General features: G+C 43.4%; 1 protein-coding gene across 3 annotated transcripts in view; it reads right to left on the reverse strand.

Moving 5' to 3' along the window:
* The window catches only part of EHMT2 (euchromatic histone lysine methyltransferase 2), a 1,701,692-nt gene that overhangs the window by 1,404,836 nt on the left and 270,191 nt on the right, over positions 1-26,665 (reverse strand). For 2 of the 3 annotated variants that reach the window (XM_044083218.1, XM_044083217.1), the window contains exon 7: positions 16,435-16,647. The exons of the other annotated variant lie outside the window; for it this stretch is intronic. In XM_044083218.1, the coding sequence (XP_043939153.1) occupies positions 16,435-16,647 (213 nt within the window). The remainder of the gene's footprint in view (positions 1-16,434; positions 16,648-26,665) is intronic. 3 annotated transcript variants of the gene reach the window in all.

Below are 26,665 nucleotides of genomic sequence, written 5' to 3' on the forward strand. Positions count from 1 at the left end.
ATAGTGCCATTGTTTGATGTTATTGTGAGAGGTGGTGAGGGGATCTTGCAAGTGGAGGAGAAGAGCAACAGTTTGGTTTAGTTTGGGTTTAGTAGTAGTCTACGACCTATGAGCCAGTTCTCTACTTGGTTGAAAGTGATCTGCGATAAAGCTTATAGATCTAAGGGGGAGGTGGTAGAGCAGATTAAGGTGGAGTCATCTGCATACTGAACACAAGTTGCATTTGGGATGACTTTATGCAGGTCATTAATGAATAAGGAGAATAGGAAGGGACCTAGTATAGATCATTGAGGGACTCCAAGGGTGACTGGTAAAAGGGATGATTGTTTCTCTTTCCATAGTACAGCTTGTTGGCTGTCACTTAGGTAAGAATGAAACCAGTTAATTGCTATGTTATCTATGGGGAGTGATTTTAGTGTGTCTAAGAATAGCTGGTGGTTTACCATATTGAATGCCTTGGATAGGTCAAGGAAGAGGGTAGAGGAGAGCTTATTGTTATTACAGTTTTGATTTATGTGAGAGAAGGAGAGAAGGGCTGAGGTTGTACCATGGCAGGGTCTAAATCCGTGCTGGGAGGGGGCTAGGAGATAGTTTTGATTCAGGTAGGCAAGAAGTTGCTTATGGATACATTTTTCCATTATATTAGCCAAGGGAGAAAATGGCTATAGGCCTGTAATTTGAAAGTTCAGTAGAATTTCCCCCTTTGTGTAGAGGAATAATGTGGGAGATTTTCCAGATGGCGGTGATATAAGCTTCGAGATTTGTTCTACTGATTAAAATTGAAATGGAGTATGCTATTTCATTAGCAGACTTTTTGGAGATATTCTGCAGGTAGTATGTCTGCTGAAAGAGTGGTGGGTTTCAGTTTCTTAAGTAGGGACTTAATAAAAGATGTTGGTACTGGATCAAGCTTGAAGGGGATTTTATTATCAGGTGTGGGATTGGTGGTAGTTAGGGTACTGGGGATAGTTTGTTGGCTAGGGATTGCACTGTTTCAGTAAAGAAAGTATTAAAGGTGTTGGCAACAACTTTAGGAGGTTGTTGGAGGGTAATTAGGGGGGTAGTTGATTGACCTGGGTGGAGACGTTTATTTATGCCTGACCAGAATTTTTGTGGCTGGTTTTGGTGTTTTTGTTGTAGATTGAGTAGTATCTCTTTTTATCCAGCATAACAGCCTTCTTAGTGTCATTCCTCAATTGGTTATATAAGAGGTGGTCATTTGGGGATTTAGTGGCTCTCCAGGAGGTCCACACTTAGTTTCTACTAATAATCTTTTGTCTTGTATCATTGGACAGCCATGGTGCAACTTTGTTACTGGTTCTAACAGTCCATTTGGGAGCATGTTTGTCCAGGACAGCAAGAAATGTAGTGTTAAAGTAGGAGACTGCTTCATCTAATGAAGTACTGTTAGGTTGGACCAGTTGCATGAGTTAAGTTCATTCTGGAAATTAGTCTGAATAAAGTTCTTGGTATTTCTAATGGTTTTGAAGGTAGATTGATGAGGGATGTCATTTCTTTTTCTGATTATATAAGTGAGAGAGTGATCACTGAAGTCTTCAGGTAGGGTGCCTGTTTGGTATCTCTGGAGTAGGTTGTTTATTAATATCCAGTCTAGGATACCTTCCTTATTGTTAGGCTTATTGATTCTGGTAGGTGAAGAGATTATCTGGGAGAAACCATGCAAATTTATATGGGTGGAGGGGAAGGAAGTCTGCAGAGCAAGTATTCCAGTCGATATTAATGTCCCCGAGAATAATAGTTTCTTGGGGGCAGTTAGTAGACAGCCATTGGAGGATACTCTCCAAGGTCTTTGTGTTGTCACCAGGGGGAAATATAGATACAATGTTTATAGATTTGTTTTTGTTGATTTGGACCTTTGTGATGAGTATTTCTGCATTGTTAGTGACCAGGGCATTTGGATTACTAGTTTTGGATACTTCCAGAGTGGATTTATACAAGATGGCTACCCCCCCCCCTTTTTTTGGGGATGAGATCAAGCCATACTATATTGTACCCTGGGGGTATAACTTCATTATCAGTGGTAGTAGGTTTGAGCCAGGTTTTAGAACGGCATAATACATCAGGGGAGTGGACATCCAGGAGGGCATATAAACAGTGAATTTTCTTGTTTATACTTCTAATGTTTAGATGATACACACAGTGTGTTGGAGGCATTATTTGAGTTTCATAGGCTGGTAAGGCTGTTATTTGTGGGGCTTATAGTAACAAGTGGAGTTGGGCCTGGGTTAGGGTGGATGTCTCCATCCACTATGAGGTTAGGTAATAATCTAACAGCAAGTTTCTGGAGTTTTAACAAGAGTTTGTGATAGTTTTTAGTTCTGGGGTTAATATATGAAGCACAAATGGGATGTTGAGGTTTTGCACCAGAGGAGTTAGATGAGAGGTGGGGTAGTAGTTGGTTAGAATTATGTGCTAGATTAGTAGTAATGGTAGCATATCTACGGAAGTGAGTGGCAGGGAGGTGTTGGTTCACTGTAACAAGAATAAAGATGGCACAAGATGTCACTACCTTTACACTGGAAATACTCCAACAGCCAGGGAAGGTGGAGTCAATCTTGTTTGGGAGAGAGAAGAGAGGTGCACATTTCTAGAAATCCGGCTAATGTTTTGCCTCTGCCTGCAGCTTATCGTGCCAGAAATAAATCTAAGTGTATGCAACTGACTTCATATTATCACTCGTGCTTACTTGCCTTTATAAACCCAATTGGCTTCTCTTGCAATGTGGCCTAAAGTTAAGTCATCAAAACTAAATCTTGAATTTTTTCTTTCTGCTCCCCTTGCAACTACTTCATACCCTTATGTTATACAGAAACAGAACTTACAGAAACCACCACTTTCTTTCATTTATCCACCTGACCTCTACTTAAGATATTTCATTTGAGTTTAGTTTCCCCAAAATCCAACCTCAAGTAACACTTCTCAATCTAAAACAAATGGCACAACTGAAGAATTAAAACTACTTTTATCTTCTAACAATTACGCATAAATAATTCATTAACTCTATCTTGCCTGACACTGTCCTGGCTAAACACACAATGCAATGCCTTGCCCTTCCTTACCATGACAATCACTATCTTAACATTCACCTCTGATCGCAACAAAGTGCTGATCACAGTTTCTGTTTTGACTGTTTATCTACACCTAACGTTTGCAGTGTAGAAAGACTTCCCTTGCTCCCTCTTTTTTTCTCTTATTACTGTTAACTACCTATTCTAGGTCCAATGCATTTCCTATATCACACTAAAAAGTGTGCACTTCTTCAAAACGACTGTTTGGATTTGGATTTAACCGTATCTCAGCAGGATACAAAACAATAAAATAAGCCAGGTCAGTAGTACCTCTGGACACAACTTCTCCCTTCAAAAATGCACTTAGTGTAGTCAGAGTGATATGTACATGTGAAAAGGTGCAGTACGTATACTTCAAAGTGCACAGTCACACTTAATATGTGATGTCAGCTGACAGCTTAAGCTTAAGTGCCCCAATGCTTTTCTGCACCTATGAAGTCTTTGTAATGTAGAGCGGATATTAACAAAAAGCTTTGTAAACTTATTAAAATACACCCACATCATTTTTCTTTCTCTTCCGGTGATCTCACTAGAAATTCTGACTGTAAATACATCCACAGACTTTAATCGATGTACCCTGCTCATGCACAGTGGTATGTGCATTAAAATCAAGGATGTAGTCACATGCTAACCCCACAGATAAAATCACTAGGAGCTAAAATAGAATTTTAACTTTCAGAACCTTACAGGAGTAAAATTAAATTTTACAAAGCATTTACTCAAAATATCTGCTATTACTTGGGCAGATCTGGACAAAAATGTTTGTCCATTCTATGTACTACACACTGCAGTGTGAAAGGCAAGTCAAGTTTGTTGCAACTATACACTAATTTGCCAACAAGGTTGTCTTCAATGGACACAATCCAACTGTTCCCTTTTTTATTGGGAATTCAAGGTATACTTGCATCTTCTTAGTGAAGAAAAAAAGTTATGTACTTACCATAACATTCCATGTGTGTTGTCCATCTCAACCTTTACTCTCACTGGTGGGTTGAATCTGATCCATTGGACCCATCTCAGCCACTGCAAAAGCTCAAGGTCCTCAGCTAAGCTCGTGAGCATTTTTCCGTACCCATAATGCAACTCTCTCGCTACCTCAGATCTTGTTTGCCCTCAAGCAGTGACAAGGAAAATAGCTTTTATAAACATATTTTTTGTATGTATGTGTATATATATATATATATATATATATATATATATATATATATATATATATATATATATATATATATATACACAGAGGCTATAGAGTCCTGTAAAAGAAGGCAGGTGGTATGGTGGGTTTGTTGTGAGAATAAAGGTCGAGATGGACAACACACATGGAATGTTATGGTAAGTACATACCTTCATGTGATATTGTCAATCTCGCCTTTATTCTCACTGGTGGGAACACGTCTCTAGCTACCCGATTCTTGGATGGCTCATCGGAGAATATTCCTCAGAACCATGGAACCAAAGGATGTTCTACTCCTAGAGGTCAAATCCAACTTGTAATGCATAAGGGTATGTTGTTTTGCCCATGTTGCTGCAGCGCACATGTTGTCCAAAGGTAATCTAGCTTGACAGGCTGCAGAAGCAGCTACTGACCTGGTGGAATGAGCTTTGATAGAATTAGAAATAGTCTCATTGTTAGAAATGGATATGAAAGATATACATTGTGAAAGCCAACTGAATAATGTAAACTTGGAGACTGGTGGGCCCTTTCTTATCAAAACGGGAAATAAAAAGTTGATCCGTATTTTTAATTTCTGATGTCCTGTGCAAGTAGAAACATAACTTGAAATTTCGGGAGGAACAATGTTAAATCAATAGACTGATTGAGGTAACTCTTTCTGACACCACTTTAGGTAAAAAGGAGGTGTTAGTGCGTAAAGAAACTCTGTCCTTGTGAAAAATTTAGGTATGGAGGTTTGGCGGACAGAACTTGTAACTCCGAAACTCTCTTGCTGAAGTAATAGCTACTAAAAGGAGCATTTTTCATGAGAGATATTTTAATCTGCAAGTAGCAGACAGTTCAAAAGGTCGGGAGACAATCTTTGACATGAAATTCAAATCCCAAGGCAGAAGTGGGTTTCTGCATGGAGGTTGCATCACTGTAGTTCCTCTGAGGAATGCTTTACAAAGTCTGTTTGACATGATTCCAGAACCATTTTCTCCTATATGAAAATTTAGAATTGCTGCTAGCTGAACCCTAATAGTACCTGCAGTGGCTCCCTCATTGAAAAGCTTGGTCAGAAATTCTAGGATAGAAAGTAATGGGGCAGTGAATGGGTCTATCTGATTAATGCTGGACCATGCCACAAATATCTTCCGTTTACTTTTGTACAACTTTCGGGTAGATTTTTTGTGGGAAGATAAGAAAATGTGTTTAACTGGAGAGGAAAACCTGGCGATCAGGGGAACTGAAGCAGCCAAGCTTTTAGTTTTGAGACTGTTTAGACTGGGATGAACCATTCCTGATGGTAAGTCAGCAGGTCCAGAATCCATGGTCTCGTCCGTACATGAGGCCGAAGAAAGGGAAGCCAGATTTGTTGAGGGCAATTAGGCTCATTGTGGACTCCAACAAACTTGCTTTCTGTAAGACTTTGGGAATTAGAAATATTGGTGGAAATGCATAAACAAGTCCCAGGGCCAATCGTGAACAAATGCACCCCTTGGTGACTCCCTCGCAGGGGGGGATCAGAGCAAAATAGCAGCTGCAGTTGGCACTGATTGGTGATGCAAAGAGATCGCAGCAAGGCTGGCCCCATTTTCACAAGATCTCTTCCACAGCTTTCTTACTGAGGGACCACTCGTGCGGCCATAAAAATGGCTCTGCTCAATTTGTCTGCAATCACTTTGGATTTCCCTGGGATGTGCATTGCTATGAGAAAGTGGCTGGAGGCCTCTGCCTACTGCCAGACCCTTCGGGCTTCTCAACATCGGGGGTAAGATCTGGTTCCATTTTGTTTCATTTATGTACCAGGCAACAGACATATTATCTGACTGGATTGCTATCGTATCCAGAGGGAGGGAGTCCTGAAATGCTTGCAACGCCAAGAGCACCGCCTTCATCTCTAGAACGTTTATGTGCAAATGAGCCTCATGTTGTTGCCAGATGCCTTGAACTCTCTTCCCCAGGTAATGCCTCTCCCCCCCCCCAATCTGGAAAGTGTCCATGGTCACCATGGCTTGAGATTGAGGGGGAATAAAGGGATGGTCCTGAGACACCATAGAAGAACTGAGCCACCACTGTAGGTCCTTTTTGTATGAGTTGGTTATCATAACCTTGTGTGTCATTCGAAGGTCTAGGATTGACCATTGTGTCAAAAGTAACCATTGGAGGATTCTCATGTGAAGCCGAGCTTAAAGGAATTAGAACTGAAGTTGCCATTTTCCCTAGAACTTGGAGAACCAGTTTGGCAGAAGCCCATTTCTTCCTGATCAGCATCCTTACATAACAACGAAGGTCGTGTACCCTGCCTTGTGAAAGCTTTGCTGTCATAACTGTTGTGTCCAACTGTGCTCCTATGAAAATCAAGGACTAACATGGCTCTAGAGCAGATTGTTTGCAATATGGTAGTCCCTAGGGAGGAAGAGAGTTGTAGAGTGTAGTCCCTGGATTGTAGCAGATGATGCCTGGTCAGTGTGGTGATGAGCCAGTCATCCAGATATGGGAACACACGGAATCCTTTGCATCTCAGGTGAGCTGCCACTACTGCCACACACTTGGTGAACACTCTGGGGGGCTGTAGTGAGACCAAACGGCAGAGCTGAAAAGTGGAAGTGACTGGCTCCTAGCCAGAAACATAAGAACCTTCTAGATTGCCTGTCCATCCGAATGTGGTAGTATGCATCTTGAAGGTCTGTGGAGCACATCCAAGTGTCTTTTTCCAAAAATGGAAGTATCGACTGCAATGTCACCATTAGGAACTTGGACTATTTAACAGATTTGTTCAAAATGCTGAGATCCAAGATGGGTCTTCAGTCCCGTTTTCTTTGGAACTACAAAGAATCTTGAGTAAGTTCCGGATCCTATCTGGTCTGCGGGGACTTCTTGGATAACTCTTTCTTAGCAACATATGAATTTCTAAGCTTGTTTGTTCCTTTTGACTGGGTGGAACATCTGGAAAGGACTTGTTTACGGGAACGGGGTAGGAGAAGGGAATGACACAGCCCCTGGATATTATGTTCTGCACCAATTTGTCGGTTGTTCTATTTTGCCAAGTTTCTTGGTGCAGATACACTCGCCCCCCTGACTGACTCCAGAGGTGAGCAATCGGGCACTCCTTCAGGAAGGCTGAAAGGGCCCACCAAAGAAAGACTCTCTGAAGCCCTGACTCTGCGGGTCTCCCCTGCTGCATGGAAGGTGTCTTCCATTGTTGTTCCCCCCCTCTGCCCCTAGGGGAACTTTCACCCTGTGTGCCCTGCAAAGACCTCTGGGTTTTTCTGAACCACATCTTCCCACTAGCTCTCTGACCCTTAGGAAAGGGTATGGTAGGTGTGGAAAAACGTAGTCCAACGGCAGGCAATGTCTTGTCTTCCTGTTCACACCTGGTAAGAGTTTCTTTCACTTTAGGCCCAAACAGAGAAGAACCATCAAAAGGGGCATTAATGAAGGAAGACTTGAAGGGCTCCGCGAAATTGCAAAGGCACATCCATGCCTGCCTCCTAAGAACAATACCTGAACCTGCAGCCCTACTCGTCCCATCTGCTGCATAAGATATGAGCCTCATGGAAGAGTTTACAACCGAACTGAGGGTGGCGAGCTGAGCATTGACCTTATCTCTACAGCTCCTTGGAGGGAGTCTAAGTTCCTTTAACAGGTCCCCTCTGTAATCTGGTAAAATGGGTAAGGTAGTTCAGAGACAGAAAGGCGAAGGTTGCTGACAAAAAGACATGCTTCCCATACCTTTCAATGGTCCTAGAATCCTTATTAGGAGGATGGATAGAGGAGCTGGTCTCAGATAGCTCCTTTTTAGTGGCTGCCGCCATGACCATGGCATCAACTGCTACACCTTTAGTTAAAAAGGCCTTATTTTTTGGGGCAGCAATGTATTTACTTGGCCTCCTAGGAGTAGGCTCTATGGAATGTGGGGTCTCCCAAGCCTTCAGAGAGATTAAATCCATAAGCTCGTCGGAAGGAGGGGTCACCCAAGAGGTCCACGGCGAGACCCAAAAGTCTTCAGGTAAAATGACTCCTAAGCTGAAGAGGATGTGGACTGCCAGTCATCTCTCTGCTTTAAGATTTTTGAGGATGTCTTCAAAGGAGACATCTTCAGGAGGTGACCGTGGGGACCCTTCTGCATCATTGAGGTCAGTATCTGATGTGATATACGCCTCTGGGGAATCAAGATGCCTCCTCTTGCAGGTCCTATTCTGAGGGACCTCCTCAGAGGGGTACTCTGGGGAGGTTTCAGAACAGGAGGGGAGCTCCTTACTGGATATCCTGAGGTCTGGGGTCTCTGAGATCCTGTGGAAGGGTTACATGAGAGGAGAAAGACACCTGTCCAGAACTGGGAGGAAGATCTGATAAAGGTAGTGACTTTGACTAGGATAGAGTCAACCCCCTCCTCATAACCTCGAAAGCAGTCTGGCCCTGCTCCAAAGAACTCTCCGGATCAGACAAAAAAGCTGGAGTTGAAGGTATCTCCAGCACAGGAGACAAAAGATCAGAAGCAGAGGTAGGAGCCAAACTCATCCATGCCAAAGCCCCCAGAGACAGTCGGATCAGAAGAGAACTAAGCCAGCTCCGAGGACCTGACCAGAGTGTCAGCTCCTGGAGGTCTCCTGCTCCGACTGGAGGGAAGTGAGGAACAGAAGGTTCCGCAGGTGACACACACACAAGCTGGACATCGGAGTCTTCCCGCTCTGAAACCAAGGGATGGATAGGAGGAGGAACACGTACCAAAGAGGAGGACTGTATCTAATCAGATTCCTTTGGGCTTGGATCCAGTAATAGTTTAGCCAGGGCCAGTGTCTTTAGCTGCCTTTGCCCCACCCTATTCACATCTTCATCAGACAAGCTCCTGGTAGACCGAGTAGATACTGTTAGAAACCTGGACTTAGTCAAAAGTGGAGAAGGGAGCCATGAAGTTACTGGTTCCAAGGAGGGTGAATGGCTCCGATGTCATAGTTCTGTAGGCACCGAAGACATCGGAGCCGAGGGTTCTAATGGCTCTGAAACAATCTTGGATCCGGCAAGGACCATCTGCTCTGAGGGTTCTGCTGGCGCAGACAGTCAAGGAGTTTTTTTTTTTTTACTTGGCTCCGAGAAGGATTTGGCAGATGAAGATGCAAGTTTTAAGGACTTCTTAGATTTTGAAGAGGACTCCAGTGAAAATGCCGCTGAGAAAGGGGGTTTCAATAGACCCTTTAAAATAAGTTTGTTTTTGCACTGCAGAAGTGCTCTCCGATTATGGAGCATGTCTCTTGAAGATGAAGAGGCCCCAAGCAATACACACACACACACACTGTGTGCATCACTAAGGGGCATCTTCTTCCCACATTTTTTTGAAACCAAGTGGTTTCCCTTCCTGTTTCTGTGACATATTAAAGGAATCAAGAAGAAAATACACAGGGACACACACACAAGCATGCCAAGAGAAGGGACAAGCAATGGGAATTAAGAAAAAATATATATATATTTTTTTATTTTTTTGGTCATCCTCAACTAAAATGGATGATAAAGGGAAAATAGGAATGCTCTCTAACTTAAGTGGACATCAGTTATGCACGAACTTAAACGGGTGATAACGGGGGCAGGGAATACTGACACTATTAAAAGGAAAGTATAGTGGTGTACACTTGCCATAAATGTAGATGTTGGAGTGTTTCACTGTTGCAGTCATCACACATGGGTTATCCTGCCAGGGATAGCCCTCAGTTGGCCCGAATACCAGAGGCTTAGTACTTCTGCATCAGTTGCTGTCGCTTCAGGACTGACGTCTGGTCGTCAGTGGTATAAAAACAAGCAGCCAATGCCATTACATCAGTTTTTCTTGCCACAAATGTCAGGAGCCCCCAAATAGGGAGCTAGTTTATGATGGAATAACACCACCAGTAAAAAGTAAATACCAACATCCCTGTAAAGAGTGAGGAAGAGAGAGAGAGAGAGACAAGGGGGCTGGAGGGTGGGAAACCAGGACTGCAACAGTGAACACATTCTTAACATCTACATTTATGGTAAGTGTACACAAAACTGCACTATGTTCATGTTTCACTGTTGCAGTCATCCAAACTTGGGTTGATTCTCAAAGCTGAAGAACGGGTGGAGGCAGTCAAGAAGAGGTGGGGCTAGTTAGTATGCCCTGCAGGACTGCGGTTGCAAAGCCTGCCCTGGATTTTGAAAAGACAGGCAGGTGGTAATGCTTGGTGAAGGTATGAACAGAACTCCATGTTGCAGCTTCCAGGATGTCCCTGGTAGGGAACCCCCCCTGAGAAAGGTTGCAGAGGTTGAAGTTGCCCTGGTGGAATAAGTTCGGACTCCCTGTGGGGGTGGTTTCCCATGGTGTTTGTAACAGAAATGGATACAGTGCGCTATCCATTTGGAAATGGTTTGTTTTGATATGGCCTTGCCCTCTGCCCCTGGTGCAAAGCTGACTAGTAACTGGTCAGATTTCCTAAAGAGCTTATTCCTATCCAGGTAGAATCTGTGCTGTCTGTGCACATCTAAAGAGTGCAGGATCCTTTCCCCCTTATTTTGAGGTTTAGAGAAAAAGGTGGGCAAATGAATAGATTGGTTGGTTGAGAGCCACGCTGGACACCAGTTTAGGCAAGAAATTTGGGTTAGTCCTGAGGGAGACTTTGTCAGTATGAAAAATGATGAAGGGTTCCACAGCCATAAGTGCTAAACTCAGACACAACTGAAGTGATGGCCAGAAGCAAGGCTGTTTTCCAAGATAGGAGTTTTAACTCTGCTGACGCTGCAGGCTCAAAAGGGGGTAAAGCAAGACCTTTTCCAACACAAAGTTAAGGTCCCAAGCAGGGGCTCTTCTTGGTGGCCTTAAGTTGTTAGCCCCTCTAAGGAACTGCTTGATGAGAGGGTGTGAAAAGAGAGGTGGCTCAGTGCTGTATTGTGCAGAAATGGCAGAGGCATGGATTTTAATGGAAGAGAAGGATAGGCCCCTGTGGAGTAGGTCTGCTAGGTAATCTAGGATGAGAGTAAGGAGGGATGTGCTGGGTTCAGCTCCTTTAGTGTGGATTCAGGAACACTACATTTTCCACTTGTCAGCAGAGGAGTTTCTAGTGCTGGGTCATTTGGCTTCACATATAACGTCTAGGACCAGCTTGCTCAGGCTGGCTACTGGAGGAGAAGTCAAGGAGTAAGCCAGGCTGCCAAGTTCAGGGTCTGCAATTGTGGATGCAAGAACTCTCGCTCCTGCTGAGTCAGAAGAGTTGGAATCTGAGGGAGGTGCCATGGAGGCAATGCTGACAGACTGCGCAGTAGTGGGTACCAGTGTTGGCATGGTCAGTCTGGGGCAATTAGGATTGCCCTTGGTCTTTCCTCTCTTATTTTGAGTAATACTCTTGTAAGAAGAGGTAGAGGGGGAAATGCATTGATTGAGAGATTTACTCATTGGAAGGCTAGGGCATCCACTTTCCAGGCCTTGCTGTGAGGTTCCCTGGTGCAGAATTTGCTGAGCTGGTGGTAGCTGGGGGAGGCAAATAGGTCCGCCTTCGGGGTACCCCATTTTTGGGTCACAAGGCTGAAGGTGTTGTGGTGTAATTGCCACTCATGTGGGTCTAGGAGACTTCTGCTTAAGTTGTCTGCCAGAGAGTTTTGGTTGCCTGCCAGTAATTGTGCTAGCAGGTGAACATGCAATGCTGAGGATGTGTTCCAAAGGCTCATGCTAGCCTGCAGAGTGGGTTCTCCCCTGCTTGTTTATGTACCATATCACTGTGGTGTTGTTGGTTTTGATTAGTAGAGGCCCCGGAGAGAGTAGGGATCTGAAAGCTGCCAGAACGTGCTGAACAGCTAGCATCTCTTTTTGGTTAATGTGTAGATGAATTTGAGTTGGGCTCCAGTGGCTCTGAATGCACCTGCCGTCCAGGTGTGCACCCCAGGCATAGTTTGATGCATCTGTGGTTAGGGTCTGGGCGGCATGGGGTTGTGAAAAGGGAAGTCCCTTGTTGTGGTTGCATGCTGCTGCCAACCAAAGAAAATTTTTCCTTAGACAAGGTATCATAGGTATAATGGTTTCTTTCCAGGTCCTGAGAACGTTGACACCAAAGACTTTTTAAGTACCACTGAAGTTTCCTCATATGCAGTCTGGCATATGGAATTAGTAGAATGCAGGAGGCCATGAACCCTAGAGCTTGCAGGATATTCCTTGCGGATAGCTGGGTTCCGTTGGCCAGCTAAGAAGCAGCCTGTCAGATAGGCTTGTTTTTCTGGAGTAAGGAATGCCATCTGGGATGCTGTGTCCAGGCTTGCTCCCAGGAATACAATTTTTTGACTGGGGACTAGTTTGGATTTCCTTTTGTTTATAGTGTACCCCAGTGAGGTTAGTAGGTACTTTACAAATGTCAGGTGCTGCAACAGTGTTTCCTGACTGTCTGCCTGAATCAGGCAGTTGTCCAAGTAGGGGTAAATTTGAATATTTCTTTGTCTCTGAAAAGCAGTGGCTGGAGCCAGGCATTTTGTGAAAACTCTGGGAGCAGTGGATAAGCCAAAGGGAAGTGCAGAGAACTGATAATACATAGATCCTGCCCTGAACCATAGATATTTCCTGCAACAGCCTCTGATTGGGATGTGCAGATAGGCCTCTTTTAGGACTAGGGTGGCTAACCAGGCATCTCTGGACAGCATAGGGAGAAGCTGCTGTAGGGTGAGCATTTTGAATTTTGGTACCACCAGGAAGGTGTTTAGAATGGACAGATCTATGATTGGGCACCAGGTGCCCTCTTTTCTGGGTACCAGGAAAAGTCTGGAATAGAAATCTTGGCCTATCTGTTCTGCAGGAACAGGGCTGAATTGCCCTCATGGAGAGCAGGGAATGAACTTGATTTTGTGCCTCTGCCCACTGATTTGGAGGGAGATCTGGGAATCCTTTTGGGGTTGGCAGCGTGTGGAAATAAAATTTGTACCCCTGGGACACTATGTTGAGGACCCATCGATCGTTGGTGATGAAAGCCCAGTTTTTTGCATGGGAGGCAAATTTTCCTCCTAGCGACATAAGCGGATGGTTAGAGGTGAGAGGTGGAGGTGAGAAGTCATTGTGAATTCTTTCCATAAGGGGGTGGCTTAGCACTCCCTGTTTTAGAAGTGGAGGTACTCCATTGCTTAGATCTCTGCATACCCTGACACTGCTGTCTGGGGGAGTCTGCTAACCCCTAGGTCTAGTCTGAGGTGGCCTTGAGGGGGCTGGAAAGGACCAATGTTTTGAGGGGCAATGCCTACTGAATCTTGTAGGCTGGACTTGCAAAAAGTCTTTAACTGTCTGCACAGACTTAGCTTTTTCTTCCATCTTTTTTAAAACCTCTTCTGCTTTGGTGCCAAACAGATATTCTTTGTTCAGTGGTGCATCCAACAATTTTGATTTGACATGGCCTGGCAGGGTCTGTTCCTTAAGCCAAGCATGCCTTCTAAGTACAAAACCTGTGACTGCTGCCCTGCAGGATGTTTCAAGGGCATCAAACCCACACTGCAGGGTATGCTTACTAACTTGGCTTGCAGAATGCATAAGCTCCTGTAATTATTTTCTGCACCTCAGGGAAGGTAGACAATTTTTGTTTAATGAGTTCCATAGTACTTAGCTTTGTAGAAGACTTCGGTTCTGGATTCGGAATGAAAATCTCAGGAGACGGCTGGGCGGCACTTGCGAACTGCTTTTGCTTCGGGCACCGCGTGGCAAGAAAGACTGAAGAAAATGGCGTCGGCTGCATTTTATATACCCCTGTTGCACTGACGTCAGGGAGGAGGCGACAGCAACCGACGCCAGACCAAGACTTTGGAACTCAGGCCGACTGGGGAACCGCCTGACGGCAGGATAACCCAAGTGTAATGACTGCAGCAGTGTAACACTATGAACATCCTGTGATTGCTGCCCTCCAGGATCTTTCAAGGGCATCAAACCCACACTACAGGGTATGCTTACTAACTTGCCTTGCAGAATGCATAAGCTCCTGTAATTATTTTCTGCACAGTCAGGGAAGGTAGACAATTTTTGTTTAATGAGTTCCATAGTATGTTGCTGGTATTTCAGCATGGGGAACTGGCAATTTAATGCTCTAATGGCAAGAGGTGCTGAGGTGTATACTTTTTTACCCCATCTGTCTAAAGCTCGGGAATCCCTGTCCGAAGGGGTGGGATTCTTAGCTGTGGTTGCTTTTATACCTTTAGGCCCTTGGAAGATGACCTCTGGGTCAGAAGTAGGATTTCTGAAAAGAAATTTGTGAGAATAAGGGACTCTATAGTACCTGTCAGGTTTCCTGGGAGCAGGTGGTAGAGTATCAGGAGTTAGACTGGATTCCATAAAAACATCATCCACAACATCCAGAACAGGAGGAATAGCTAAGGGTCTGTGCTGTGGTAAATCTAAAAATTCCCGGAGTCTCTTTTTGGACTGAGGATAATCCTGGCATTCCCACTGGAAATGCTCTGTCAAGGTATGTAAGGTTTCACCAAAAGAAAAATCCTCTGGAGAAGAGGCAGAAGGAATAAATTCCTCTGCATCTGAATCCTCATAAGCAGATAAGGGCATGTCTTCATAATCAGAAACATCAGAGTAGTTGGACTCTTGGTCAGATAAAGCTGCTGGGGACAAGTCTCTCTTCCTTTTAGCAGGGGTAGGCTGGCTTCCCCTAATCAGCATGATAAGGTCTTCTGCCATTTTAAGCATCTGAGGTTCAGGCATGGAAGCAGGCGCTTGAGGTTAGGTCATTTTTTTAGGTGTAGCTCGTACTCTGGGCCTTAGAGACTTGGTAGGTTTAGAAAGAACTGAAGACGCGAAAGAAGTCGTCAGTTTGTCGAATATCAGTAGTGTGATGAACTTCCTCAGAAGCCGGTGCCTGCACAGTGACTCCGGACCCATCTAAGGTAGAGCCATCCGCAGGTTCCGTAGTCAAAGAAGAGTCTTGCACTTGACTCTGAACGGGTCTCGGTAGCGGCCTGCGAATCCACAGAAGCAGGCATCAGGGGCTGCAAAAGCGCCTCACTGAGTACCGGCGAACTGGCGACTAGCTTAACTGAAGCGTTGTCGGCAGTTTTGGACCTGTGCAGTCTGTCTCTGACTTTATCCTTATGTTTTTTCAGAAGATCGGTAGTCGGGTGGCTTACCAAAGCCATTTCGGAATACAGAGATCGAGAGCGAAAGTATTTAGCTACAATAAGGACCCAACAACGTATAGTTCTGGCGTTGAACAAAGCACAAAACCGACAGCGAGGGAGTCGTGGTCTGGGCCTACACAGCTGACGCAGTAAGAATGGTAATCTTGGTGTGGTATTTGCTTTCCACAGGCGAGACAATTGTTACTTTTTCTGACATCGGTTAGTGCAAGAAAAAAGGATCCCCAATGGGGTACTTAGCTTTAGAAGCTTTCAGCTTCAATTTCGGAAACGAAAACTCAGGTAGTGGCCGACCAGCACTAGTGTGAACTGCTTCTGCTTCGGGCTCCCGGCAAGAAAGACTGGTGTAATGGCATCGGCTGCCTGTTTTTTATATCACTGACGACCTGATGTCAGTCCCGGAGTGACAGCAACCGACGCAGAAATACTAAGCCTCTGGTATTCGGGCTGACTGAGGGCTACCCCTGGCAGGATAACCCAAGTATGATGACTGCAACAGTGAAACACGAAGAACATCTCTAAAACTAACAAAATAGTAAGGGAAAAAACTAACAGCACAACTAGGTAAAAAGATAAAGGTGCATTAATAAATTTAGAAACCACTTAGCCCAGAACTAACTTTTCAGAACCTCCGTCGCTGCGTGGCAAATGAAATCTGGGGTAGCGAGGGAGTTGCATTATGGGTAGGGAAAAATGCCCACAAGCTTAGCTGAGGACCTTGAGCTTTTTGCAATGGCTGAGACAGATCCAATGGATCAGATCCGACCCACCAGTGAGAATAATGAAGAGACTGACAACATCACATCTGACAAAAAGAGCAGCTACACAAAAAAGGATGCAAAGTGAGAAGCAGACCTAACAACAAAATACCAAACGTGGCACATGAAGTGAAACATCTCAGAAATGAAAAGTTAAGGACTTTACCTGCAGATACATAGATAATGTACTTAACAGGACACATGAACCAAATCAGTAAGACAAGATCCTGCCTCAGATTAAAAATCTACAACACAACGCAAATCAATTTCATGCAGTCTCAGGATTAGGTGGCAAGCAGATAAGGTGCAAGATGTCTACCTTGCAGTCAGAGTCCACCTTCCCTTCGTCCACAGAGTAGCTGTCATAGAAAAGGCTGAAATCCTCCCCCACTTCCTCCTCCCACTCATCCATAGATTCAGATGGTCTCTCCTTATTCCCATCACACTCACGAGATAGGTTAAGTCGCGAGTCACCTGCAGAGGCTTGATGCTCTTCTGAGAAAGAGCCATTGTCCAATTTCTTTTCTTCCACCTGAAATAACAAAGTTCTACTAAATAAGGCTGGAAGTACTGACAGCAGAACTTCAGCATTTCACTTTGACAGAAGGCAAAAAATGATACTGCTGGCACCAGAGACACAAGAAAATGAATACAGGGCATGGAAAATGAATAAAGTTCAGCTGTGGGAGTACACTCACCATAACAGTAGTTTGAATTTAGGAATCACTGCTGCAGCAAAATCCATACTTAAGGTTCTACCTGCAGTCATTAGCCCTTCTGATCCAATTTCGACAGCCTTTGGAAATTACACCAGTACTTCTGAACGCCACCCTTTCCCAGTACATACCAGGAAGAGCATGCAAGGATTTATGGGGTTTCCAAGAATGGTAAACAGAGAAAAGGGATCTCCTCTGCCTTCTCCCACAATGATCAGTCTGCTGGGAAATCCTGCTTTGCACAAATGGAATCTGAATAATGTGGAGTTCACCAAAAACCTGTTCAATGACAGTAAAACTACAAAGATTTCAGGGCAAACAAAACTACTACTAGAGTTTCCCAGTCTATGAAACACCTGTTCTAGGGACAAAGAATTCACTCTATGACTTTCCAATGCTGTTACTAAAGTGGAGAGCATGTTAGCTCACTATGAATGTTCTCATCATAGAGGGTACAACTTTTTCCAGAACATGAGCAGCTGATCCTATTTGTTCACCATACGATCATAATGCTTGCTACCTACACATCCCAGGAACAACTCACAAAACACATACTTCTCTACTCAACTACTCATCACTGCCAAGGATAACGAGCAATTTTGCGGAGAACTAGCCTTCCCAAGTGATGTTGCTGGAGTTGCGTGACCAACCCTTGGAACACTGAGGAATGTTGGGTTTATGTTCTGGGAGCAATGCAGAGCTTCAATGCTCACAACTGTGAATGCTGGACTGCAAGTTGCTTTTTAAGTTATTGGTATATTAATGCACATGGTTCTACTTTGTTTAAAATGGCATATTTATGTGGTCACTTCTGACTGATGAACATGAAGATGTTCACAGCAAATTACTAGGCATGCAATCCAAGAAGCTACACAAAGGAATCTAGTCCTATTTCCCAACTGCATAGAGCTGTCTGGTTAAGAGACTTGCTCAGAGTCAGACAATAGGCAAATGGAAGTCAAGAGGAATCAAACCCAAAATACAAGGAAACAGCTGTGTAAAACAGCTCACAGCCATAATCCTCCTTAATCAGGCAGTGTTATTTTTTCATGCATGCTAGCCCCTGATTTGCTAGTGAACTTGAGGCACAGGTTTGGTTATCCTCCACTGCACCAGAGTTCTATAAAAGAATATTCTGCAATGCAGAATTACTGTGAAATTAAATCAGAAAGACTGATTTTTATTGCCTTTTTATTTTTATTTCCAATACTAAAACTAATAACATATAATGCAGTGGAACTATGCCCACCCATATATTGCTTTGCCATCCCCCACTCTATACACTTCCACTGCTGCATTACATTTTACAGCTCAATATAACTTTTTTAATTTAATTATACAGCAACTATGGGGATGTGGGAGGACAAAATTCCAGAAGGTAACCCTTGCTTTTATTTTGCAATCATTTACAGTACAATATATTCAATTTCAACATTCTATGATTTGAGAATGCAATGTTTTGGACTCAATTTATAGCATTCCTTCTTACATTAGGTTATTCTGAAAATAACTAACTGCACATTGGGGTGCACTGTCCGTGATTTATTTGGACAAGTATCCACCATTATTTAAATTTTTTTGGTAGCATGCAATACTGGCATGATCTTAACTTTTTTTTTTGTATGGCAGGGTATTTCTGCCTTTTATTGCAAGTGATTGGAGATGCCATTTATTTGCTACAATGGAAGTCTGGAGAGGACAATGCAATACCTCCTGCCCCCAAATAAAGGATACTATTACAGTGTGGTAACACCACCAATGAAAGAGTTGCTGTAGTTTATGTAAGTGGGGAAATCAAATGCAGTCAAACTGGATCCTGGTTAAAGGCGGTCTGTTAGAACGGTTTGCTACCTTTAGTTCTATGGTTAAACAGGGATCTGTGTTCTTTGTTAAGCAGTAAGAAATAAACTTCCAATGTGCCCATCTAGTATCTATGACTTCGAACTTAGCCAGTAAGCTGTGCTGCCTTAGCTGAAACAGGCCAAGTTATCAACCAAGTTACCATGTTAGCATGGCATGGATGATCATTTTTATCAAATGGCTTATGGGTACAACACCTTTTGCTCTATTACCCTTTTTTTTTGAGCTTTGAGCTAATGTGTTCGGATTTGGAATGGACGGTGCAGTGGTGCAGCGGTAGCATTGTCGCTGGAGTGCCTTCTGTGCAGAGTCTGCATGACTTCCCTGCGTTCCTGTGGGTTTTCTCCGGATACTCCGGTTTCTTCCCATGGTACAAAGACATGCGCCTGGAGCTTTTATCCTCGAGCGTCCTCTGAAAATTTGTTTGTTCCAAGTTGGACTTTCCTAGTTCATAAATGTTAAAAAAAAAATACAGGTTCTTAGTACTACATACCAGCTTACTAGTCAGCACCCAGTTTGGTGGACATATGGCCGATGGAACTGATTGCTATGCAGCCACAATACCTTTGCAACCTAGTTCTTCTCTTTATGGAGTTGACTGCTTCTTTTCTCTCACCTTTTGTCCAGCTTACCCAATATGGAGTAATAGGAACATCAAATGTGAAGAATAGCTTTGAGAATTTTGCAGGACAGAGCCTGATGGCCTTTCTACCTACATCTAATAAGCATGTTTGTTCTATGGCCATGGGTGCCAGGAATTTTCAGGGAGATGAGCGCTCCAAGGCCTATTCGCTCCTGCTTGGGAATCCCCATTGAGCTCACACACTTGAGATGAGGGTCAGGTGGAAGGTTGCAGGCCAGGTATACTGGTCCTGTAGGGCATCCTACACTCTACCCACCCCAGGAGAACACCCTTTCTCCTGAGGTGGCTCTTCCAAATTCCACAGCAGCTGCCTTTTCTGAGGGCTTTCAATGGTTTAGTTATGCAACACAAATGGTAAAAGTCCATCAAACTGAAATAAAAATGTCACATGAGGAATCTGCCATAATTCTGCACACCACAAAGTAGTATGGGTAACCAAAACAAAGTTAGATCTTCAGAAGCAACTTATGTTACTGTTTCCAAAGCTATATCATCTCATACAATCAATGTCAAACAGAGGCAATTATCTTACAAATCTAGCTGACATTAAAATGTAAAGAATACAGTCTGCTACAAAAAACAGTGCAACAGATGCTGAGATGTTGGCACAATATGTAACAGCTTCCACACATTACTTCATTTAATGTTGTGAGAGGCAGGTTGAAGCTTTGGGGGAACTGTGGTGAGGGGCATCCTTCATGTCTTTACAAAATTCATGCAACTATCTTGCTGCAGCAGAAAGCACGTGGCACTGTATACCAGTTACTCTCTGCTTCATGTGGTTTCTCCAGACTGCTGCAAAAATGGCTATTTGTTGTGAAATTCACTGCAGAACATAAGGAACTCTGTACACAGCTTCTCATAGGGCAGGGTAAAGTCAGAAAATATGGAGATAATTATCTGTGAGGGACAGTGTTTCAAACAGTAGGTAAATAGCTGCATATGACAAATACAACTGCAGAAATACGTGAAATCGCAGGAAGGATGAAAAAACAAAGATGGTGGTTCGACATTCTGTAATGTGAAAATTTAGAAACAGTCTACTGCGGATGGCCTTAACTGACAGTAGAATAGCTGTCACTAAATGACAAGTGGAAGCAGTTGTAGGAAAAATGAAACTACCAGAGCTTGGGGGGGGGGGTGCACAATAAAAAGGTCACTGCACAATATGTACTATACTGCAGTAAAAAGGATATACAGTGCTGTATGCCTTCGCCTTTCTTGTAGCAGCTGGGGAAAAAAGTCTACCTTCTGGGTCAAGTTAGTTTCAGTACTGATCTTTGGAAAGGAGGGGGAACTGTTTCACATCCTAACACTACCCATATGAAACAACAAATAAGGTTGCAGTTCCAATGTTCTTACCCTACTGAAGGACACATCTGTGGTCTGCACCTGAACCACATTCATTACTGGATCATTTGTCCTCCCAAAAAAAAAAAAAGTAATTTGAGGAGGGTGGAATTTTATTCCCATAGCCATAAGGATCTTGCCTTGCTCTTCCATGTTTTTTAGGTGCGTTTTCACCTCTTCATCAGTATACAGAAGGGGACTTGTGAAGAGTGAATCCATAAAGCTAACCTCTGCATCCTTCACAATATCAGTAAGCTAGAACTAGGTGTGCTTAATGCATGGCAAAGCAGACTGCTGCAGCTATGGCTGAACTCTCAGCCGTTTCTGAATGCCATCAAGACCTAGGTTTTCATGAGCAAGAGGATGTGGCGGTGAGGTGCTGCATTTACTTTCTCTCTGGCTCATCAAGGACAGCTTCAGCTGTCACAATTGGCTCATCCACAATCCATTTAACAACTGTGTGAGTACAGCAGTTTAGATTCCACAAAAAGAGGAATGAAATGTAAACAAACGCTTTCCTCTCTTGTCCACAGTCCTTGGCGCCCTGCATGGAGGATGGGCAAATGAACTATGGGGTGCAGTAGTCAGCAAAGTAACATAGTTTTCAGGGTTTTCTCCAGTCTTCCCAGCCTCTCGGGGGGGGGATTTCTATTGATTTAATGAGGAATGAGGACCACACTATTTGTGTTGTCCCAGGCTACCTTAATGACATCTTTCAAAATATCCACCAAGGGTGGTACCACCCAGGAGGTCTGGTGGGTAAAGACATGTCTCCTGCCATCTCGTTTTGGTGAAGACAGAGTCCATAGGACATTTCCCTTTTTCCTGCATTACTTAAAGAAATGCCACAAATACTGGCTCCAACGAGGAAGACATAGGTGATTCTGAATCCTCCACAGAAACTCACATGCTGGAATGTCATTCAAAGGCTCTATATGCTTAGGTTTGGCCAGGGCTTTAAGATCTTTTAGGGATGGTACACAGAGAGGAGGACGGACACTTCCAGGCTCAGGACATGGGAAAAGATTAAAAATTAAAAGACTATTGGAGTTGTGCGCCAGTACCCTTGAGGACAAGATATGGTTCTTCCATTTGTTGCCGGCAGATAGATGGCCAAGGTCAGCATCAGCACCAGTGCCTTCACTTTTATCTACACGGTCATGTATCGGGGATATGGTGGTACTAAGGGCTAGTCCTGGCTCTAAAACGGTGATAGGGTAAAGCACCTTTGTCTTGGGTGGAGGTCTACAGCCGATATTGAAGCGCCAAGGATAATGTCCATCTCTGGGAAGGATCATATGCATATGACACAGAAAGGAGTAGTCTAGTGGCCTGCTGAATAATGTATACCATGTACATCAGTATTGGCAGCATCTGTACTAATGGTCTAAAATAGGGCAACACGAGTTATGTCAACTGGCCGATGCTGTAAGTTAATGTACGTCTTGCTACAGAGACCACCAAAGCCCCAGATAAGGTGGCCAACTGATCTGACATCTATAGGAGTGTGACAGGAAAGGAAAAGGAGACCTAGCAACAGCAAAGTACAGTTCTGTAAGCTGGACTTGCCACAACTGCAGATGTTCAAATGATCACTGATGTAGTAGCCTTAGCTGTATGGGTTATATCCTGTCAAAGATTTAAAAGCCGACCAGCTTCCAAAGTTTCAAGGCACATTTCACGCGCCCAAACTGTCCAGCAAATCGAGACAAACTAAAAACTTTGGGTATAAAACTCTTTAGTGTTTTCCTGACAACAGAGAGAGAGAGACTGATCACTGATAGGACAATGATAAGAACAGCAAAATATAAATTTCCACACCATGGCATAAAAAACACAGCAAAAAAACAAAAGGGATAAAGGAAAGGAGCAGCTACTTGCAGCAGTGATCATTTGAACATCTTCTATTATGATAAGTTCATCTTACACAACTGTACTATGTTCTTCATATTGATCACTGCTGCAGCCTTAGCTACACAGGTAGATTATTTATTTTTTTTTACATTTGTTGACTGGGATTGTCCAACTGGACATAGGTCCATTTTCAGCGGAGGCCCAGGGAGAAAAGCTCCACAGTTAAAATAAACAGACAGTAGTTACATTGGATTACATAGTGATTAACAATTTAACAATGCAATTAATTACAAACATATTTACAGATGAAGAACATAGTACATCAGTGGACAACTAGAATCTTTATCTGCGAAGTACATAACAGACATGAACAAATGTTACAGTAAGAAGTTCTTGCTGTATAATAAGTACTAGGCTTATGAGCATCTGAGCTTGCTATAATCAGGGTAGTTAGTGGGGTGGAAAGAAAGGTAGTGATTGGAAGGGGTGGGTGATATTAGAGTGTGAGTTGCAAGGGCATAGCCAGCATGTTCATAGGTGCGCTTTTAGTAAAGTTTTGAAGTGGATGCATGATGGTACGGAGGTAATTGTGGGTGGGAGGGAGTTCCATAATTTGGCTATGGCGCAAGAGAATAGTGCTTCACCAGCAGAGTTATTGGCTTTAGTGATCTGCAAGTGATTTTTGTTGCTGGATCTTAGTGGTCTGGTGGTGCGATAGAGTTGGAGTAGATTCTGGAGGGCTGGGACATTTAGTGGATGGTTTACTAGTTTGTGGGTGAGTGATAGTTGATACCACTGAAGGAGGTGAGGGAGTTCAAGCCAGCCCAGTTCAGCAAGTGAGAGACAGTGGTGACTACAGTAGGATGGCCCCTGTGACGAATTTGGCGATTATGTTGTAGCAGGTCTCTAGCTTGTTTAGATCGCATTGCCTTAGGTTGGTATACATTGGAGAGGCATAAAGTAGGGTGGAGATAAGGTGGGAATTTGCTACTGAAATCTTTGCTGCTTTGGTGAGAAGTTGCTTATTTCTGTATAACGCTCCTAGTTTTTTGTAGACTTTTTTTATGGTCATGGATATGTGAATGTCAAATTTTAGTTTGTCTATTTCCACTCCTAGCGATTTGGTGTGTTCAGTTGGGTATATAGTGGTGATGTCTTTTGCTGTGATGTTAAAGTAAGAGTTGTTTTGAGTATGTTCGGTGGGTTGGAAGATGAGTAGTTTAGTTTTGTTTGCGTTGAGTATTAATTGGGCATCGGATAACCAAGTTTCAACAGAGGAAAAGGCTTCCTGTGCGACTTTTTGCAGTTTGGGTAGGGACTGGGCTGAGCAAATGATGGTCGAGTCATCTGCGTATTGTATGTGTGCGCCATGTTTGGTGGCAGAGGCTAGATTTTTGGTGAAAACATAAAAGAGTAGGGGTCCAAGGATAGATCCTTGGGGAACCCCTATGGAGACAGGCAGTTGGGGAGATGTGTCATTCTGCCATACAACTGATTGTTGGCGGTAAGACAGGTAACTCTGAAACCAGTTGGTGACTGATTGAGAGAAGGATAGGTTACTGAGGACAGAGAGGAGTTGTTTGTGTGGGACCATGTCAAATGTTTTAGATAGGTCTAGGAAAGTAGCAGAGGAGAGATAGCCATTGTTTTTATGCTGAACGATAGTGTTAGTAAAGGAGAGTAAGGCAGTGGTGGTGCTATGGTTTGGTCGGAAACCATGTTGAGTATTGGAAAGGAGGCTGTTAGTAAGGAGGTAGTCTGAGACTTGAGAATGTATGCATCTCTCTAGTATTTTGGAGAGTGGAGAGAGAATAGCTTTGGGGCAGTAATTGGTTAGTTCTGTGGATGGGCCGCCTTTGTGGAGGGGAATTATATGTGATACTTTCCACAGTGTGGGAACGTAACTTTCTGACAGAGATCAGTTAATCAAGATGGATACTGGGTAGGCCAGAGCATCAGCTGCGATTTGTAGGTATTCACTTGTGAGGTTGTCTGCTGCTAATTTGGTGGGCTTAAGTTTAGTTAACAGTTTTTTTATGTTCGAGGTAGGTACAGGAGAAAAGATTAGGCAGTGGGGAGATTACTAGTTGAAGGTGTGGGTTGGAGGGGAGGGGGGGTTGTGTTGTTTAGCTAGTGATAGTATGGTTTGTGTGAAGTGCGTGTTGAATGAGGTAGCAATATTTTTGGAGGAGTGAGGGATGTTAGGAGGAGGGGTACTGACTTTACCTGGGTGGAGGATGGAGTTTATGGAGGACCAGAATTGTTTGGGGCTGTGTTGGGAGGAGTCTAGGGCAGACTGGTAGTGTTGGAATTTGTCCTCTTATCAGCTTTTTAACTCTATTGCGTGGTTCTAGGAATTTCTGTCTAGTTGAGGGGGTTTGGTTTTGCGCCAGTGCTCCCAGGCTTTATCCCTGTTTTTCATTTCTAACTTAGTGGTTTTCTGTAGCCATAGGGAGGGTTGTGCTTTCCTTCTGGAAAGTCTTATGGGGACATGGTACGTAAGGATGCTCAGGAAGGTAGTATTAAAAAATTCAACTGTGTCATCAAGACTGAGGTAAAACTTTAGGGGATGCCAGTTACATTCTTTGAGGGATGAGATGAATGTGAGTGGGTTAAAGTTTAGTTTTTACGTGTTGACGGTAGATGACAGGTTTAGCTTGGTATAGGTATTTTTTGAGTAGGAATGTTGGGGAGTGATCACTGAGGCTATCTGATAAGCAGCCTGTTATATATGACTGGGAGCTCTTACTGACTAGTATCCAATCCAGGGTAGTGTGCTTGCTGGAGTTTCTATTTATCCTGGCTGGAGATTGGACTAGTTGGGTGAAGCCATGAAGGTTTATATGATCGGTTGGATTGTTGCCAGAACAGGATTGCCAGTCAATATTGAAATCACCTAAAATGATAGCTTCTTGGGGGAGATGGTCGGTAGACCAGCTGAGGAGGTTTTCTAGTTATCACATTATCTATAATTCTCACATTATATTATAATTAAATATTATAATTATATATTATTATTATATATATATTATAATTATATATTATAATTATCACATCTAACTATATTTGGGAGGAAGATCAGAAGGGTCCAGAAGCTCCTGGAGAATGGTCTTAGCAAAACTTGATCTACACCTAGAGAAGGAATCAAGCTTGTAGCATGCTGTAAAAGCTATGTACACAGGACCAAGTAGTAGCTTCTAGAATCCAACCCTTTCTAAAAAGCCATAGGTAAAACCAAAGGCCTGGTAAAGTGGGCTTTAACCCTGCCTGGAACAGACATGCAATGATAAGTATAACAAAAGGTAACAGCCTAAGACAGCCATTTGGAAATGGTCTGTTTTGATACAGGTTGTCCCTTCTTCTTACCTTAAGAAATTAACAACGCATCCAAAGATATGAAAGATTTTGTTCGGTCAAGAGAGTACTAAAGTCATCCATGGCTATCCAAGGTATAGAGTATTCTCTCAACCTCATTTTTAACTTGGTTTAAAGTAAACTCTGATAAAACTGTAGGCATAAAAGGATTAGTTCTTAAAGGAAACCCTGTCCCTACTGAAAATTAGGTAGGGTTGACTCACCATAAGAGCTTGCAACTCAAGATACCCTTCCTTTAGAGGTCAGAGCAATCAGTAAAATTGTTTTCCATGTTAAGAAACTCAAGTCAGAAAAATTAGCTGGTTCAAATGGTGCAAGGGTTAGCTTCTCTAACAAAGTCAACTTGGAGGCCTCATGTAAAATCCGTTTTGAGAACATTTTGACTGCCTTGAAAAAGGAGGATCCACTGGCACATGTAATAAAATGGCGAATAAATGAACTCTGAGGAATAAGAAAGGCTATAGGATAGTAACTTACACAAATACTGTAAAACCAGAGAACAACTAGCACTGAATGGGTGCTGGTTATGTTGTTTGCACCAACTAGAAAACCTCTTCCATTTGCATGATTTCCTACCAGCAGGCTTTCTTGACTTCATTAGTACCTGCTGCATGCACTCAGAAAACAGGTGCCTACAAGGAATTAAGACCCCATCATCCAGGAAGTCAACGTAAGATGAATCAAGTCTGGGTTTATAAAACACGGCTGTTCTAGTGTGATTAGATACATTATGCGAGGACGCTTGTGGTAAT

Source organism: Protopterus annectens, chromosome 9.part0, assembly GCF_019279795.1.
Source record: "Protopterus annectens isolate FY-2018-M chromosome 9.part0, PAN1.0, whole genome shotgun sequence".
NCBI lineage: Eukaryota > Metazoa > Chordata > Ceratodontiformes > Protopteridae > Protopterus > Protopterus annectens.